Genomic DNA, 16,699 nt, shown 5'->3' with positions numbered 1-16,699 from the left:
ATTGTCACATGTTCTTGAAATTAGTGATCTCTTCCTATTGTACTCAGAATTTGGTAATGCGATGATGTGCTGTACCCCAGGGGTAGAGGTAATGGAACCCAGGGGTCAAAGAAAGCTTTGTGGAGGGGTGGCATTTGATTGGGGCCTGGAAGAGCATGAGTGGCGCATGCCACACCCAGTACAGAGAGAGCAACAGGCTGTCAGTTTGCCAGTGGGTTTCCTGAAGGCCCAAGAGAGTGGGGGAACAAAATTCCAGACTACTGTGAAATGACTGGTGAAGGAGCAAAGGGTTTTGCAGAGAGGAACCCCGTGGGTAGTGGGCAGTAGATGTAATTAGGTGTTGGTGACCCATGGCATTGTTCACCCCTTGCTGGAGAGTCAGGGCAGCTGATCTGGAAATTTGTCCTCAAGTCCTCTGAACAGAAAATCCAGTCTTTTCAGCCCTGGACTCAGGAAGCACGTGTCACTGTTGTGGAGTAGAAGCCTCTGCACGTTTCCCAAGTGGCCTTGCCTCTGTATCAGGGCTTCCTGAGACCTTCCTGAGGAAGGGTCCAGCAGGGCCTGGGACCAGGGTCACATGTCTCAAAGGTATCATTTGTGAAATTTCAAAACATCAAGGACAAGGAACCTAAAAACTTCCAGAGAGAAAAGATAGGTCACTTACAAAAGAATGATCATTAGTCCTGAATGAGACTTCTTCAGCAGCAATAGATGATTTAAAATACTCTATTAGACAGTGGAACAGTGTTTTAAAGTTTTTGAGGAAAAATTATTATAAACAGAATTCTTCATCCAGCAAAGCTATCAATCAGATACCGGGTTTATTTTATGTTGCACACATGCTTCCTGAGGAGGTGCCCTGAGGACCCATCCCAGTACAGGGAGAGTGAGTGTGAGGGCAGGAACCGTCCTGAGAAGGCAGTGTGAAGAAAGCCAGGAAGACAGCTGTGCGGAGGCGGGAAAACCTGTTCCGCTTCTTAGAGGAAGTCAGCGGTGGTGAGACTTCTACAGGGAAAGTTGATTTCGATCAGGAGTGGACAGGGTGCCTACGAAGCTAGATCTGGGTGGTGTGGGAAAGAGTCTTCTAAACATGAAAAGGTAACCAGGAACTCCCTGAAAAATGCGGCAGGACAGGGAGAGCAGTGGCCTAAAAGGGAGCATACTGCTGACAGTTCTCTCTTGGAGAGAGAGCCCAGTGACTGGGAGGAGTTCCCGGGGCCCTGCCGCCGCTCTGCTGGTCTGAGAGCCGGGGACGGGCCTGGCACACCGGTCTGTTCTGCAGGCGGCACCAGTTACCAGAGTCCCCGGAATGTGCTGTGTGTTTATCTGATTACGATCAACTTGTTGAAGATTTCATTTGTGCAGAAAATGGATGAGATCTTGCTCATCGGGATGGTGTGTACAGAGTAAAGGCATTATGAGGTGGATGGAGGGCTGGGCTCATCCTCACCCCCACTCCCCATGGTTTCTTGAAAAATCAGGTAAAACGAAATAAATCTGTAATTGGACAGTGGTGGTGGTAAGAAGTATGTATCGATTTCTCAGAGGCCCCCAGAATTGGTGACTGAGACTGAAAGCTGAAGACGCCAAGTTTCTAACTCTTGGGGGCCAGACCCCATCTTCTTTGCTTACAAAGATCCACAGAACTTGACCTGCTGGCCTCCACTCTGCATCCACTTCCTCCCGTGACTTGGCTATTGGCTTAGCTAAGGGGATGTGCTAGCTGCTCTTGCCCCTCCTCCACATGCTGGGGTGCTGGGGTCTGGACTGGACGTGCAGCGGAGCACAGCGTGTGTCAGGCTCCTGATCCAGACTGAAAGCACTGACCCTAGACTGCTTAGTCAGTCAGTCAGTGTGGGGCGGGCACAGGAAGGAGCGACTTACATTCAAAAGGGTATTGGGAGGTGGGACTATGGTGACTTTTTCCCTGAAATGTCTCTAGTAAATACTTCAAAAAGAGTCAGTGGGTGGTATCTGGCGAATTCTATTTCCGGATTAAATTGACAGCTTGTGTGTTTTTCATTAACTAAAGTTAGCCCTTTGGAAACCTTTGGTCTAGGAAGGTCAAAATAAAAAGTGCTAAGGTCAGCCCCAAGTTGGAGATTTATTCACTGCCTACTCTGAGACTTTAATCATAGGATTAATGGAAAGTTGGAATGTGATCGTGGAACTGAAAGTACCTTAAAACTGTTCAGTATCATCATGTGAATGTGCATTATTATTTAGGAGGTAATTCATTTAACAGATGTTGTCCCACTTGTCTAAGGAAGAGTATTTGCATGCTTGCAAATGCTAACTGATTCCACAGGAGCCCTGTCCCGTCAGCACAGGTCACAATTGGTGTTCCAGTCTGAGGTCAACACAGCTTCTTTTTCAGGGGAGAGGCTTATTTTCATTCAAGAATCACTGCTTCAGAAATGTTTTATCTCGGCTTCTGGTCATTACAGGTTTAACTAGGCTGGAACTTCTGGCTTACACAGTTCCTGCAGAAGTTGTGCCAGGAAGTCCCTGAAACTTCTGGTCCTGGAGTCCAGCCTTTACAGTGTCTTCCTTCCACAGATGCAGAATGAGACGGTGTAAAACTGGTCGTGTCTTAGGGGGCAGGCTCTCCGTTTTTGATGGAGCGGGAAGCTTCTCGTGTTGGTACTGGCTCCTCCATAGGATTTCTGACATGTGGAGGGGCCTTTTCCTTTATCTGTGCCTCCTTTTCTCACATCTCACAGTCTTTAGTTGAAAAGGGTGGTTTGGAGCACCAGAACCTTCTGGGTTAAGTATAACTGCCTTTTTTTTTTTTAATTCATTTTTAGCTAGGCCCATTTACCACCCAGCCGGTGATGATGATGATGATAGCCACCATTTCCCAAGAGTGTAACATGCATTGCCTCCTCTAATCTTCACAACTCTAAAGTAGGTAGTGTTGTACCTTTTTACAGAGTAAGAAACTGAGGCTGAGAAGTTAAGTAATTTGCTCAAGGTCGTGCAGCTAGTAGAAGTCAGCATCGCATCAAGTCACACATCCCATTCCGTCTCATTCGTAGTGCCTACGCTGTGCTCATTGTCGTGTCTGGGTCGAGATCTCTGTGGAAAGTTACAGTCCATGAAAACCCCAATCTTGGTTACTTCTGACTAGTTTGGGCAGGTCAAGAAGATACTAGAAGTAGTAGTAGATGATTTTAGTCTTTTTTTTTTTTTTTTTACAATTTTTGGATTTGAATATATTTATTCTTTATTTTGAAAGTTACATGTTATTTGGTGTCATGAAGATTTTAGTCTTTATTTGCAAAACAAAACTTTCAGTCTAAGGACACCTTTTTGGGGAGTGCCCTTTCCCAGTGTTGGCGCTGGGACGAGGTGTAAGGGCCACCTCTCCTGCCTGCGGTGAAGGATGATTGGCTGCGGGTTGAAGAGGGGCCGCAGTTGAGTGCCTTCCACTTCCTCTCTGTCCAAATGTGTTTTCAACTCTTATTCTAAAGTTAATTATATTGCTAAACACTCGCACACGTTTTGAAAATAGCATTTAAGAAAAGGTGAATATAGCATTATTAAAAATTAAGAGTTGGGTAAATAGTATGTAGAAACTATTCTCCTTTTGTGTATATTTGAAGTTTTTTTTTAATGATGTTGCTAGGAATAATCTAGAAAACGTGTGGGTTGTGGGGACCTAGCTGAGCCACGCCTGCCCTACTGACTTAGGACCTTACTGCCTCCACATTTGGAGCCTGAGAATAATTTGTCTGTATGACTTTGTCAACCCAATGAGCATTTTTGTAAAGTTTATTGAGAGGATTTCCATGCAGTAAAATTGACCCTCTTTTAGGTGAGTAACATTCTATGAATTTAGACACAAACAGTTATGCGGCCATCTCCATAGTCCAGACATAGAGCATGTCAGTGGGGCTTCATAAACATTCTTTATTGGGAAGCCGGAAGCTTGGTTCTTAAAATGCTCTTTTCTAATTGGGAGTGGAGCCCTATTCTATGAACCACTACAGGTTTTCAAACTTTGATAGAACCTCCAGGTGGCGCAGTGGCACCAAATTTTTGTCCTCCCTAGTTTTGTGAACTCTCAGTATTGAGTGGTATTTAAGATAACAAAGGGTAATTCAGAGTCCTGTACACAGCAGGCACTTAGGAAGTACTTGCTAACTGATATGTAATCCTCTTAAGTGCAAGAAAGACCAGTGTCTACAGAGGGGGAGGGAAGAGAGCACCAGAGTGCAGAAGTTGTGTAAAATAGGACATTTGTGCTGTCCTGTCCAAATTCCTCAAGAGAGAAGTTAGAGCTGCCGGACAAGTTGTTTCACTCCGGGGCGGAAACCTTTAGATGACTCATGAGTTCAGGTTTATCAAGTCAGAAGCACTAGCTAGTCCTTGTCCCAGATCAGGGTGAAGGAAGGATGTTGTTAGGGCCTTTGCTAACGACAAAGATGACAGCAGAAATCTGTAATAAAAGAGCAGCATCCTCCTTGTAGGAGTGTGAGATGGCAAAACTAGGGACAAAAAGGACATCAGAGATTGAAGCTATTTTTTTTTTTAGTTTTTCTAGGGAGTTTTAATTTTTCACCTCTCTATCACCCATTGATCTGTAGGGAGTATTTGGAGAGAAAGTTTTGACAAAAGACCAGATGTTGGTTCAGTGGGAATAGCACGTGGATAATCTGGAAGCCCGCTCAGCAAACTCTCCAGATAGCAGTTCGCACAGGGCTCGCTCTGGCTGCCCACGGGATCAGGACTGTAACTGCAGTTCCTGACCCCCGGAGCAGGGCCAGACATCTCTGTTCTTTTTAAAGAAATGCCCTTATTTATTTATTTATTTATTTTCATTTTTCTGAAGCTGGAAACAGGGAGAGACAGTCAGACAGACTCCCGCATGCGCCCGACCGGGATCCACCCCGGCACGCCCACCAGGGGCAATGCTCTGCCCACCAGGGGGCGATGCTCTGCCCATCCTGGGCGTCGCCATGTTGCGACCAGAGCCACTCTAGCGCCTGAGGCAGAGGCCACAGAGCCATCCCCAGCGCCCGGGCCATCTTTGCTCCAATGGAGCCTTGGCTGCGGGAGGGGAAGAGAGAGACAGAGAGGAAAGCGCGGCGGAGGGGTGGAGAAGCAAATGGGCGCTTCTCCTGTGTGCCCTGGCCGGGAATCAAACCCGGGTCCTCCGCACGCTAGGCCGACGCTCGAAATGCCCTTATTTTTTGAAAACCAATAGTGTGCTAAAAATTAAACAGGATGGAAGAGTATGGGGCATTCCCACCTGTCCATCTGTCCCTAGGAGCTCCTCCTCGAAATAGCCAACACTAACATTACGTTCCCTTCCAGAGAGCTGTTACACCCATGTGTGTAAGTAATTCTCTGTTTAAAAGGACTGTTCGTACCTTTCTGAACAGAGAACTAAACGATCAGTTCTGTCCGTGTGAATGGACTCCCCCTTTAGCAGTTGTATTGGGATGTATATTTCTAAGACCTTCCTGTGTCTGTTGCTCATTATAAGGCGTCTTTATTGTCACAGCAACCTCTCCTGGATACATTTCTTTGTGCCCACTAGGAGATTCCTCTGATTTTCTAGGCTATAGATCATTTGTATTTTTAAAGAGTTTGGAGGAAAGGGCAGATACTGGAGTCACACAGATCACAGCGCCATCCTAAGCGGTCCCGTCGCTCTTTAGTGATGAGACCCTGGGCAGCAGCTCAGGCTTTCTGAGTGTTAGCATTCTCATCCAGAAAGTGGGAAGAGAGTTTTACCCTCCCAGGTCCTTGGAGATTGAGCCTTACATCATCCCTCCCCTTCATGGAAGCAGATTGTAATCTTAGCTTCTTTGTATCTATAAGGAAAACATTTTAGGGACTATATAATTTATGCCAGTTGAGTCTACCCACTCCTACAAATCTCTCTCTCTCTCTCTTTTTTTTTTCTTTTGGTAAGAATGAAGCCAAGAAAAATTAAAGAAGATGACGCTCCAAGAACAATAGCTTGCCCTCATAAAGTAAGTAACGCTAGGGGAGTGCTCACCTGACCGCTCACGGGCTGTAGAGGGAGCGTAAGACTGCACGGTCTATATCTGTCATCATCTTTGAGATTAAGTGAGGAACAATAATGTTTGGTGTCTAAATTCAAGAGACTACATTTTGTGATGTAAGTTTTGTTCCGTAAAGGCCACTTAAATACTATTAAATGGGACCACTGTAGGGCACTAGTGCTTTTTATTATTACCATATAATATTGAATATACTATATTAGGATTTTCTTTCTTTTTTGGTGGGTCATTAAAAAAGTCAATTTTAAGAAATTGGTTTCTGTCTCACCCATGGACCTTTATGGTGCTATGGATTCATTATGGGAACTGGGAGATTATTTTGGCTGTTGCTAAATAATGTAAGCTTAATAAGACTTCCTAATTTCCTTCACAACTTAAAAAAATTTACTCTGCTAATTGTGTGTTACTAGAGGGGTACTTAATTGTTTTCAAATGTGATTAGTCTTTAAAAGAAAAGGATAGCCTCAAAGGGAGGCCTTGGATTGGGTCACTTTCCAACTTAGTTGGATGTAAAGTTAACAGAAATTATCACACAGGTGCAGAACAAGGGGACAATGTGTGAATGGAATAAGAATTTTTCTAAACGAAGGAAGGATTGGAGAAGGGCAAATTGAGCCCCGTGGTGTCACCTTAATAATTGTGCACTCACATGTTCTCTGTCCTTTTTAATGCTCTTCATGTGGAGAGTTTGCAGTGTAAAGTGATAGTCTTTGGGGCCAAAAAATAGAGCATTTGAAAACAGTTCTGCCTTCAAGTGCCTGCCATCTCTCTAGCTTCTGTCTCCTTGTTAAAAAATCCCATTTTCTAAATGGAAACTCAGCCTGGGGTCAAGGTGAAAACACTGGGGCTTCCCCTCCCGCCCCTGCCTGTGAAGCTGTGCCCCTGTTGTGCGTCTCATCTGCCATCCACTCCATTCCCGGCAACGACTGCAGGAGAAATCGCGCAGGGCATGCTTCTCTGGGCTCCACCCCATCTGCTCCACCTGCTCTCGTGTCCGTTTCCTGCTTCTCTTCCTCGTGTCTCACAAACAAAATTTCTTCTGTAGTTGCCATTCCTTGGAGGCCCTCTTGCTTCTCTCTCTGTCAAGAAGGGGAAAGAGGCAGAGAGAAGAGGGAGCAGTAGGCGATGGAGAATGACAGCCCATTCTCGCAGCACAGAGTGTGGGGCCCACCGAAGGTAGTGGTGGACCGCCGCCATTTTAACTCCGCTTGTTTCTCGTGGGGGACGGAGCTGGGAGAGGCAGCTGTGGTGTAGCTGGAAGCAGGGTGCTGGGTTCTACTCCCGGTTCGGCCACTATTAGTCGTGTGACCTTGGGCAAGTCTACTTAAAGACGTCTCTAAGCCTCAGTTTCCTCATCTGTAAAACAAGGGTTTACATTAAATGATAAGGCCTTTTTCAGTTGTCCGGTTTTTGTCTTAAATAATTCAGTACTTCTACTGGAATACTCAGTAAAATTAAAACGGGGGCTGGGGGTTCTAATGTGTCAGTGAAGGCTGTTCAGTGCTTGACTCCGTCGTTGCACTTGACAGTGTGAACCACTAAGCTTCTCTCTCTGTTTGAAGGGCTGCACAAAGATGTTCAGGGATAACTCTGCCATGAGAAAGCATCTGCACACCCACGGCCCCCGAGTCCACGTCTGTGCAGAGTGTGGCAAAGCTTTTGTCGAGAGCTCAAAACTAAAACGGCACCAACTGGTTCATACTGGAGAGAAGCCCTTTCAGGTAGAGGCAGCCCCGCCCCGCCCCACACCCCGCAGCGCAGGGAGGCCGCAGTGCCACTGGGGAGACACTGGGGGGCTGCTCCGCTCTTCCCCGCCCCGGCCCGCCGTGACCTGTATGTCCTGGAGACTGGAGGTAGTGCTCGTCCCCACAGGAGAAACAGCCTTGCTGACGCTGCGTTTGGAGCTCGTTCCCTGTGGGACTGGGGCAGCTTAGTCTGGGCAGTTAGTGTATTGAATCACCAGTTGTCAGGGGACTTGGAAAAGGTTACTGTATGGGGACAAGTCTAGTTAACATGTTGTCTTGTCCTAGAAACCCATGAAAAGGGACTGAACTCACAGCGTAGCTGGTAAATCTGACCTGGCTCTTCTTGATAACCTGGCACCAGAAGCCTCCCTAATCGTGTACATGAGAACCAGGACTTGACCTAATATTTAGGGAAATCTCGCTATTTTTAGTGTTTCTCTTACACTGTATTTAACCAGTTGGGGAGGGGTAAGCATGGGTCTGAGTTAGAACTCCATGCCCACCAACTCTAGAACTAGCCAGAAAACGTCCCCTGGGCAGGGAGGAAAGGCATAGGTCAGATAGGCAGGCTGCTGGCTGCCCGTCCGCGGGCACGCATGGCACAGCACGGCCAGGCCTGGCTCGGCAGTTCTGGCGCTGAGCGGGCTCTCTCTGGTCTTTCCCCGACAGTGCACATTCGAAGGCTGCGGGAAGCGCTTTTCACTGGACTTCAATTTGCGCACGCACGTGCGCATCCATACGGGAGACAGGCCCTATGTGTGCCCCTTCGACGGTTGTAATAAGAAGTTTGCTCAGTCGACTAACCTGAAATCTCACATCTTAACACATGCTAAGGCCAAAAACAACCAGTGAGAAGACGAGAGAGAAGAGCCTTCTCGACCTCGGGAAGCATCTTCCAGGAGTGTGATTGGGAATAAATATGCCTCTCCTTTGTATATTGTTTCTAGGAAAGAATTTTAAAAATGAATCCTACACACCTAAGGGACATGTTTTGATAAAGTAGTAAAAATTAAAAAAAAAACTTTAATAAGATGACATTGCTAAGATATGCTCTATCTTGCTCTGTAATCTCGTTTCAAAAACACGGTGTTTTTGTAAAGTGTGGTCCCAGCAGGAGGACGATTCATGAACTTCGCATCAAAAGACAATTCTTTATACAACAGTGCTAAAAACGGGACTTCTTTTCACATTCTTATAAATATGAAGCTCACCTGTTGCTTACACTTTTTTTAATTTTGTATTTTCCAAGTGTGCATATTGTACACTTTTTGGGGATATGCTTAGTAATGCTCTGTGTGATTCTCCTGGAGGTTGATAACTTTGCTTGCAGTAGATTTTCTTTAAAAGAATGGGCAGTTACATGCATACTTCAAAAGTATTTTCCTGTAAAAAAAAAAAGTTATATAGGTTTTGTTTGCTATCTTAATTTTGGTTGTATTCTTTGATGTTAACACATTTTGTATAATTGTATCGTATAGCTGTATTGAATCATGTAGTATCAAATATTAGATGTGATTTAATAGTGTTAATCAATTTAAACCCACTTTAGTCACTTTTTTTTTTCCGAAAAATACTGCCAGATGCTGATGTTCAGTGTAATTTCTTTGCCTGTTCAGTTACAGAAAGTGGTGCTCAGTTGTAGAATGTATTGTACCTTTTAACACCTGATGTGTACATCCGTGTAACAGAAAGGGCAACAATAAAACAGCAATCCTACAGAAAGAATATGGCAGAAAAAGATCTGTAAGCACAGTCTTATTTTCTTTTGTTGTCCAGAATAATTATAATTCTTGAGCCTCCCAGAAATTGGAAGCTAAATAAAGCAACTCGTTTCCTTTATTTTGCACTCTATTTACAGTGGCTTGTGATTAAACCCGATGCATGGATATTTTAATACTTCCCCGCGTGCACTGAGTTCTGAAAGAGTAGGTTGCAGGCATCTTAAGTTAAGGAACTACCTCAGAGTACCCCCAGCCGGGCCCCTTGGTGATTGGGTTTTGATTTTAGCTCTCCCAGCAAAGGTGTGACTGACAGTTGTGCCCTGGCCTGTATTCCCAAGGTAAGGCGTTACCTGGCAGGGGCAGCATGTCCATCGCCCTCAGGGCGCCTTCAGCAGGTCCGCGCTGTCACTGTTTGGAGGACCCCGGTTCCTCTGGCAGCGGGGCCCTCGATGCCTGCACGCACAGCGGCCGAGCGCCCACGGCTGGACCACCCGCTTCTAAGTGGGTACTGAGCGCACTGGGTGGCAAGGTTAAGAGACTTGTACTCAGTGAGTACTTTACCTCTCACATTGTGACCTCTTAAATGTACGATTATAACTTCAATTTCACTTCGAGTAAATAGGCCCATGAGAATATTTTATAAACTGCCGTGATACAGCAAAATCCCATTTCTTCAGATTGCAGACATACTGTGTGTCTTTGTGCTGTGTGCTTGACTCTGCCAGGTAACTGACAACCTAGCTAATACCAGACGTATGTACAAGATGTCCAGGACACCATCGGGTCAAACATGTAGCCCTATCTCGTACAGCTTCTCCGTCGGTCCTGTACAGGACCGGTGGCCCAATATCAGTGACTCTGGCTCTCCGGGATTTTGAAGTGCCTTCTGAATCATAAGTGAGAAGTTTAACTTGAGACACCTTTTTTATTTGTTCAGAATCTGTTTCCCATTGAGTAGTTTGATGGAACTGAGTTACTCAGAAGAGCCCAGCTGTGCACCCTGGGTAAGCCGGGCTTGGCTGTACCTGGCAGTCAGGAGCGAGGTAAGCCATGGTGGAGGTCCCCTCGCAGCCCAGTGCCCGTGTGAGCATGTGCTCTCTGGCTAGACCGGGGCAGAGGCCTCCCTGGGTGCCTGTGGTGTGAGCACTCGTACCGTCCCTTCCGCCATCAGGTGAGCAGTCCTGGGGTGGCCGCATTGGTGTCTGGAGCTGCGTCAGCTGTGCCCAGCCGTGCGCCACACTGGAGCCTGGTCCCTGTGTCATGCTCGGAACCTCAGGGCAGCCCTGTGCTGTGGGGACGTGCTGGCAGTCCAGAGGGCCACACCATGACCTTTGATGTACAGAAGCCAGGCCCCTGCGTGGAGGGAGGCCCCTTTTCCCGTGCCTTGACCCCTAGGGGGATGCCTTTGGTCATCTCTTCTGTCTGAGTGGGATGGTCATCATTCCCCTGGACTCTGTTCATGTGCTTTCTCTCAAATCTGCAGTGAATTTCTGAGAGGAGTTTAATTGGGGGTTTGAAGAAAATGTGATGTTCAAGCTCTGTGTTGATGGAGCACTTAGTCTCCCACAGTGTAACAGCAAGGAAGTGAGTTTAAAGAGCGGAGGTAGCACTCACCGGGGGTAACTTCAACCCAGTTTGCTTGTGTTTGCTAAAAGTCATAATTTTGCTAAAGATGTCAATGACAAAACTTTGAAATGGTGTTCTCACAGTGAGTCAGTGGTCCTGAGGGTTAATCTGATTTATAAATAATGCTGATAGACATTATTTTCTTACATCTGAGCTGAAATACATGCATGTTTCTAGGATATGTAATAAAAACCCAGAGGGTAAGTTTACATTTATTAAGACGTTGTTTTCTATTTTTGAATTTCTTATTTTCCCCCTTTTTGGTAGTGGGGTTCAGGGGGAAGCATACTATTTGTATAAAGAACTGTCACTGCAGAGTGACATTTATTTTCCAAGGTGACACTGAACTCTTGGTTTCATGTGTTTGTGTGCCATGCCTAGCCTAGTTTCAAGGCCTGAGGATTTGAGGGAAATGATTTTTTCTATCTGATTTTCACCTACAGTTCTAAACGTCACTTATGTTGCTAAGTTTGAGTAAAGTAAGACCCTTTGGCAGAATAGTGTTTCCAAACAGTTTTAGTTTGTTTCTTCCCACACAGATGAGTCACTTCCATTCCGCAAGCAGCCCAGAGAGACACGCAGGCAGTCCTGGGTGGGAGAGGGCTGTCACCATCTCCCTGCCCCTGGTCCGCTTAGCGAAACTTACCTGTTGTAACTCATCTCAGATTTTGTCTGAGCACAGGAAACCTGGCCCTCTCTCAGTTTTCAGCTGGAAATTTGATCATTCTACCCCCACATCGGGCAGAGAGAATCAATCACTTCTTGTGCCTGACTCTGATTTGGGATCAGCATGGGTTAGGAAGGCCATGTTACTAACCTTGAAATTCTCCAAGTTACTTCCTTGACATCTGACCACCAGCAAGAGCAAGGATCCCAGGGGTCAAAATGGTGGTGAGAGCTGAAGCTGCTGGCAGGCACCCCCTTTGTGCCAGGACCCTGCCGTGAGGCTTCCTCCTGGCTGCGCACTGGCCTGCCGAAGCCAGCTCCTTGCCTGTTGCTGGGCGGCCTTGGACCCACGGGCATTAGTGCGGGCGCAGCGCCTATCAGATCAGGCGCGGCAGATCCCGGCAGGCAGGCGCGTGCCCTCCATCCAAACTTTCATCCTGGGGGGTGGGCAGCCCTCCAGCCCTGCCCCCTTGCTGCTCAGCTGTGCCCTCCACAGCCTGCCCTTCAACGCTGCAGAAGGCACTTGCCTGCATGGAAGCTTTGCCTGAGTGGCTGGCAGGGTCTGCTGCACCCCAGCTCACGGACTTCGGTCGACTTGACTGCCCGGGCTGTGCGCAGGCAGAAGGGGTCAGGCCCCTGCATACGTGGGTGAGGTTTAACTGGGACTGCACTGAGGCTTGCTGGGAGGGGCGGGCGGCATGCTGTTTGTTGACACACTGAGTCTGCTCCCCTCGTAAAAACAGGAAGGAAACATTGGACATGGCTGTTGGGTCAGCAGGCAAGTCAAAATTCCCACAGGCTGGTTACCCGGCCCCCACATTTCCAGCCAGTGTGGGCGTCTGCAGAGGGTGAGCCGTGCCACCGTGCGCATCGGAAAGCACAATGATTGTTTCTTCACAAAGTGGCAAGTTGGATCGGATTGACTGCTTTTCATTCAGGACACCGGACGCCACAGGAAACAGCTTTGGGGTGTCGCAGGGAGGGCCGGCTGCTCCATCGGGGGGCACGCAGTGTCTGCGTGTACTAGGGAGGGGGAGAGGGCGTCAATACCCAGCCTTTTTCTACAGCATCGGTAACTGTTCTTAGGCTCTATTATGTACAGGTAGTGATTGGTCAAGTCATTTTCATAGAACAATTCTGTTTCTGTTCACTTTCTGGTAACTTCTGTAGGCCCTGGTTTAAGGACTTAGCGTTGTGTCTCATGTACATCTTTTTCTTAAATGTTCTATGCCATTTCTGGAATTGTCCTTGATTTTTCCTTAGCTCATAGGTCATAGATGCAGAAGTATTATTATTGCATTTAAGGCATCCGCATCGAGATGGCTTTGCATCCAGAACATTTAACACTAACTCAGTTTGAAGCATCAAGCATGTGTAACATGGCTCTATGAAATATAATAAATGCATAATGTTGTTAAGCTTTTTAATGTCTGTGGTTCTTGTTTGTTCCTCAAGCCTCTAAGCTGCCTCTTTTCCTGAGTTTCATTACACAGTGAACCTGCCTGGTCTGAGGCCATCGGCACCCCGAGGCACATCCTGATAGGTGTCCTCGTGGCCTGGGAATGGAAACTCCAGGATTCAGTCTCGCTAACCTCTCAGCTCCAAGATAGACTGGTGGGCCAGAAGTTTTTTGTTTTAGCAAGGGAGAGGGAGGGGGAGAGAGAAATGAGAAGCATCAATTCGTAGTTGCATTACTTGAGTTGTTTATTGATTGCTTCTCAAACATGCCTTGATTGGAGGAGGGGAGGAGGGGCTCAAGCCAGTGACCATGGGATTGTGTTGATGAGCCCAGGCTCCAGCCGGTGACCTCGGGGCTTTGAACCTGGAACCTCAGCATCCCAGGTCGACACTAGCCCGTGCCACAACCGGTCAGGTGGCCAGAAGCTTTAATGAGAAATGCACCCACTTTTCAGAAAGCAAATTCTCATCCCCAACTGTTGGTTCTGGGAGCTCCAGTTAGAAAAACCTTAACTGTCAGAAACTTTTTTTGAGAGGAGGGAAATCACTCCTGCATGCACCTGGACCAGGATCCACCTGGCAATCCCTGTCTGGGGCCCATGCTCACTCAGATCAACAGAGCTATTATCCTCAGCACCTGAGGCCAACATTCTATCCACTGAGCAAGCTGATGTTCAACCCGCTGGGCTAGCAGGCCAGGGCTGACTTAAAAATTTGATAAAATATACTGAGAGCTAGTAGGATTTGGAAGCACCTTACCTTCCTGGCATCTGGTGTGCTACAGAGTGAGGGGTATTATTTATTACTCTGCTTCATTGCTGTGCCTTTCCTCTTTTAGTTTTGTTGATTTTAGAGAGGGGGAAGACAGAAATACCTGTTTCTGCATGTGCCCTGACCAGGGATTGAACTGGCAACCTGTGTGTATTGGGACAATGCTCTAACCAACCGAGCTATCCAGACAGGGCTTGTCCCTTCTTTTCGCTAGTGGAAAAGGGCTGAGGGATGGTGGCAGTCACGGGCTGTGTGAGATCCAGAACTGCTGAGTGAGGGGCCAAGGAACAGCCATGGTGGAAAACTGATCTTCAGATTATAGATCAGAAGGTTGAGGGCTCTGAAACTGCTTTCTATGGGCGCCCCTCTTCCATAACTGAACCTGCCGTCTATTTTGATCTTGCCCGCAACTCCACCCATCTGTGACAACATTTGTGAGGACCTGACTGTGCCCCGGTCCGTGCTGGGCACAGTGAACACCATTCCGTTTTCTCCAAGCCCCCTTGGAGGAATTCAGTCTGGATGAGGGTCACTGGCCGAAGCTCCGAGCAACTGGAATTGAAAACCCAGGCCGACCGGGTGGCCCTGCCTGAATTCGCCTGCGACCCCTTGGAAAGAAGCCCTGGACCCTGTTGATGGAGCGGTTGCCAGCGTGGCGGCCCCTGGCTCTTCCAGCAGGGTCTCCCGGTCGGACCCCCCACGGCCAGCACTCCTCACCAGCTTGTTCTGGCTTCGTCCCCTCAGCTCCAGCTCCAGCTCCCTGACATCTTCGGCTGTGCAGTCTCCACACCGGGTCTGCGGTGTGGGTCTTACCAGCCCGCCTGCGTCTCCGTGGCTCCCCGCTTCCTGCCGGCCGGCTGAAATCCGAAGGCAAGCCCCGGCCTGGACCTACTTTGCTAACCTTTCACCTCCCCTGCCAGCTTCTCACTTCCGAAGCTTCCCCACCCCGGAACCTCCCCGGTGCATTCACTCAGTCGGCAGCTCCTGAGCACCCATTGGTACGGGTGTTTTAGGGGCTAGTGGCACTTCCATTACATCTAGTGGAAGAGACAGGAAGGTGATAGACGGGACAGCTGTGACAGCAGAGGGCGGGGTGGGAGGGGAGGAGGAAGTGGCCTCCCCGCCCAAGCTCCCTTCCATCAACGCAGTATGTTGCTTACGAGTGTCCAACAGGCCAGTGGCCAGAGCCCTCCTCCAATCCAGTGTATGTTCTCCCGGCCGGGCGGCCAGCCCACCGCCCCTTACCCCTCCTCTGCCTGACCTGGCCCCTCCAGGCTGCTTTGGACGTTAGGCCTGAGAGTTATTCAGTCAGGTGTGCTGCTCCAGCGGTAGAACTGCTGGACCGGAACCGGTGAGTGCACCTCCCCCTTCCGCCACCGGAGGGCGCTGTGCTGCGGCCGCTAGCGCATCGCGGGATGGCTAGTCCCCGTCTTAGAGGTGCCTGGCCATGGACGGGTGGGGTGGGGTGCTCAGAGGCCTGCACCTTGGCGCCACAGCCATCCGTGCCACCTGCGCACACCCTCGGCCAGCGTGGGGACCCACAAGGTCGTGGGTAGGGTAGCGTTCATCCATCCTCCAGCACCTGCGGGGCCGCCTGCTGCTAAGCCCTGAGGGTGCCAATGCCTGTGCTGGGAGGGAACACGCGTGGAGGTTATCTAGGTTGGAAAGGCCTTGGGATTTGGCCAGACAGAAGGGCAAATGACCTTGGGCGAGTTGGGAACTTCATTTTCCTCAGCAGAAGCTAGGGAGGGGGGGGGGGCACTTGGGCCAGCCTGTAGAGTCCTGGAGGAGGGACGAGGAGGGCTGGGCTGACCCCAGAAGAGGCCCGGAGGGAGGAGGCCTCATGGCACCCTTCCAGGACTGGAGGGGAGACATTCCAGGAGGTGCCATCTGAGCCAGGAGGGTGGTCTATCTGGGGCCTCATCCCGCTAGTGAACCCACTCCAGCCTGCCGCTGCCATGGCAGCCCCCACACCTCGTGTCCCCCAATATCTGCAGCCCCCGCCACTCCTGCTTCCCCAGGGCTGTGCCCCGCCGACCTCAGCCAATCACCCTGTCACTGTCTGGCCCCACGAGCCCCATGTCCCAGCTTCCCTCCCTCCTACATTCCTGCCTGCCCGTCACAGGAAGCCCAACCTGGCCCTATCCTCAGCAGCCTCTGCATCACGCATCCGCGCAATCCTTCAGCCAAATCCTTTCCCCACACCCCTTCACCCAGCCTGCCTGTCCCCCGCCATGTCCCATTTTGAGTCCCCACTGCTGTGAATGTCCCCACCATCCACAGGGACATTTCAGCCAGAAGGGGGCGCTGTGGACCCCCTCACATACTCTCAGGCATCAGTCCTGCCCCCTTTGCTTCCCAAACACACCTGGATGCCCAGGGGTGGCTTTCAGGGTCTGCCCATCACACTTTATGAGAGCTAGAGGGAGCTCCAGGAGGAGGACCCTCTGCACTGCAGACACGCCCTGCCCGCCTCCAGGGCACGGCTCCCCACCGGCAGCATCAAACTGCATGGAGCGCCCCGGCCCTGCCCGCAGAGAGCTTCCTCTGGGTGGGAGGACTGGACACACAAACCGAACACTACAGCCCAAGTGATGTCCACTGACAGGCCTGGGGGAGCACAGCATGGTGGGGGTAGGGGCTACTGGGAAGGGCCTCCCAGGGAGTGGGGGGGTGA

At 49.3% G+C, this 16,699-nt stretch overlaps 1 protein-coding gene across 1 annotated transcript in view; it reads left to right on the top strand.

The window, feature by feature from the left end:
• Nucleotides 1-9,619, top strand: part of YY1 (YY1 transcription factor) — a 29,275-nt gene extending 19,656 nt beyond the window's left edge. Inside the window, exons 3-5 of the mRNA XM_066388010.1 lie at nt 5,924-5,984; nt 7,598-7,756; nt 8,450-9,619. Of these exons, the coding sequence (XP_066244107.1) occupies nt 5,924-5,984; nt 7,598-7,756; nt 8,450-8,632 (403 nt within the window). The 3' untranslated portion in view covers nt 8,633-9,619. The remainder of the gene's footprint in view (nt 1-5,923; nt 5,985-7,597; nt 7,757-8,449) is intronic.
• The last annotated feature ends 7,080 nt before the right edge of the window (nt 9,620-16,699 follow it).

This window comes from Saccopteryx leptura, chromosome 6, assembly GCF_036850995.1.
Source record: "Saccopteryx leptura isolate mSacLep1 chromosome 6, mSacLep1_pri_phased_curated, whole genome shotgun sequence".
Lineage (NCBI taxonomy): Eukaryota > Metazoa > Chordata > Mammalia > Chiroptera > Emballonuridae > Saccopteryx > Saccopteryx leptura.
The sequence above is the reverse complement of the archived record's forward strand: the minus strand, read 5'-3'. Positions and strand labels throughout refer to the sequence as shown.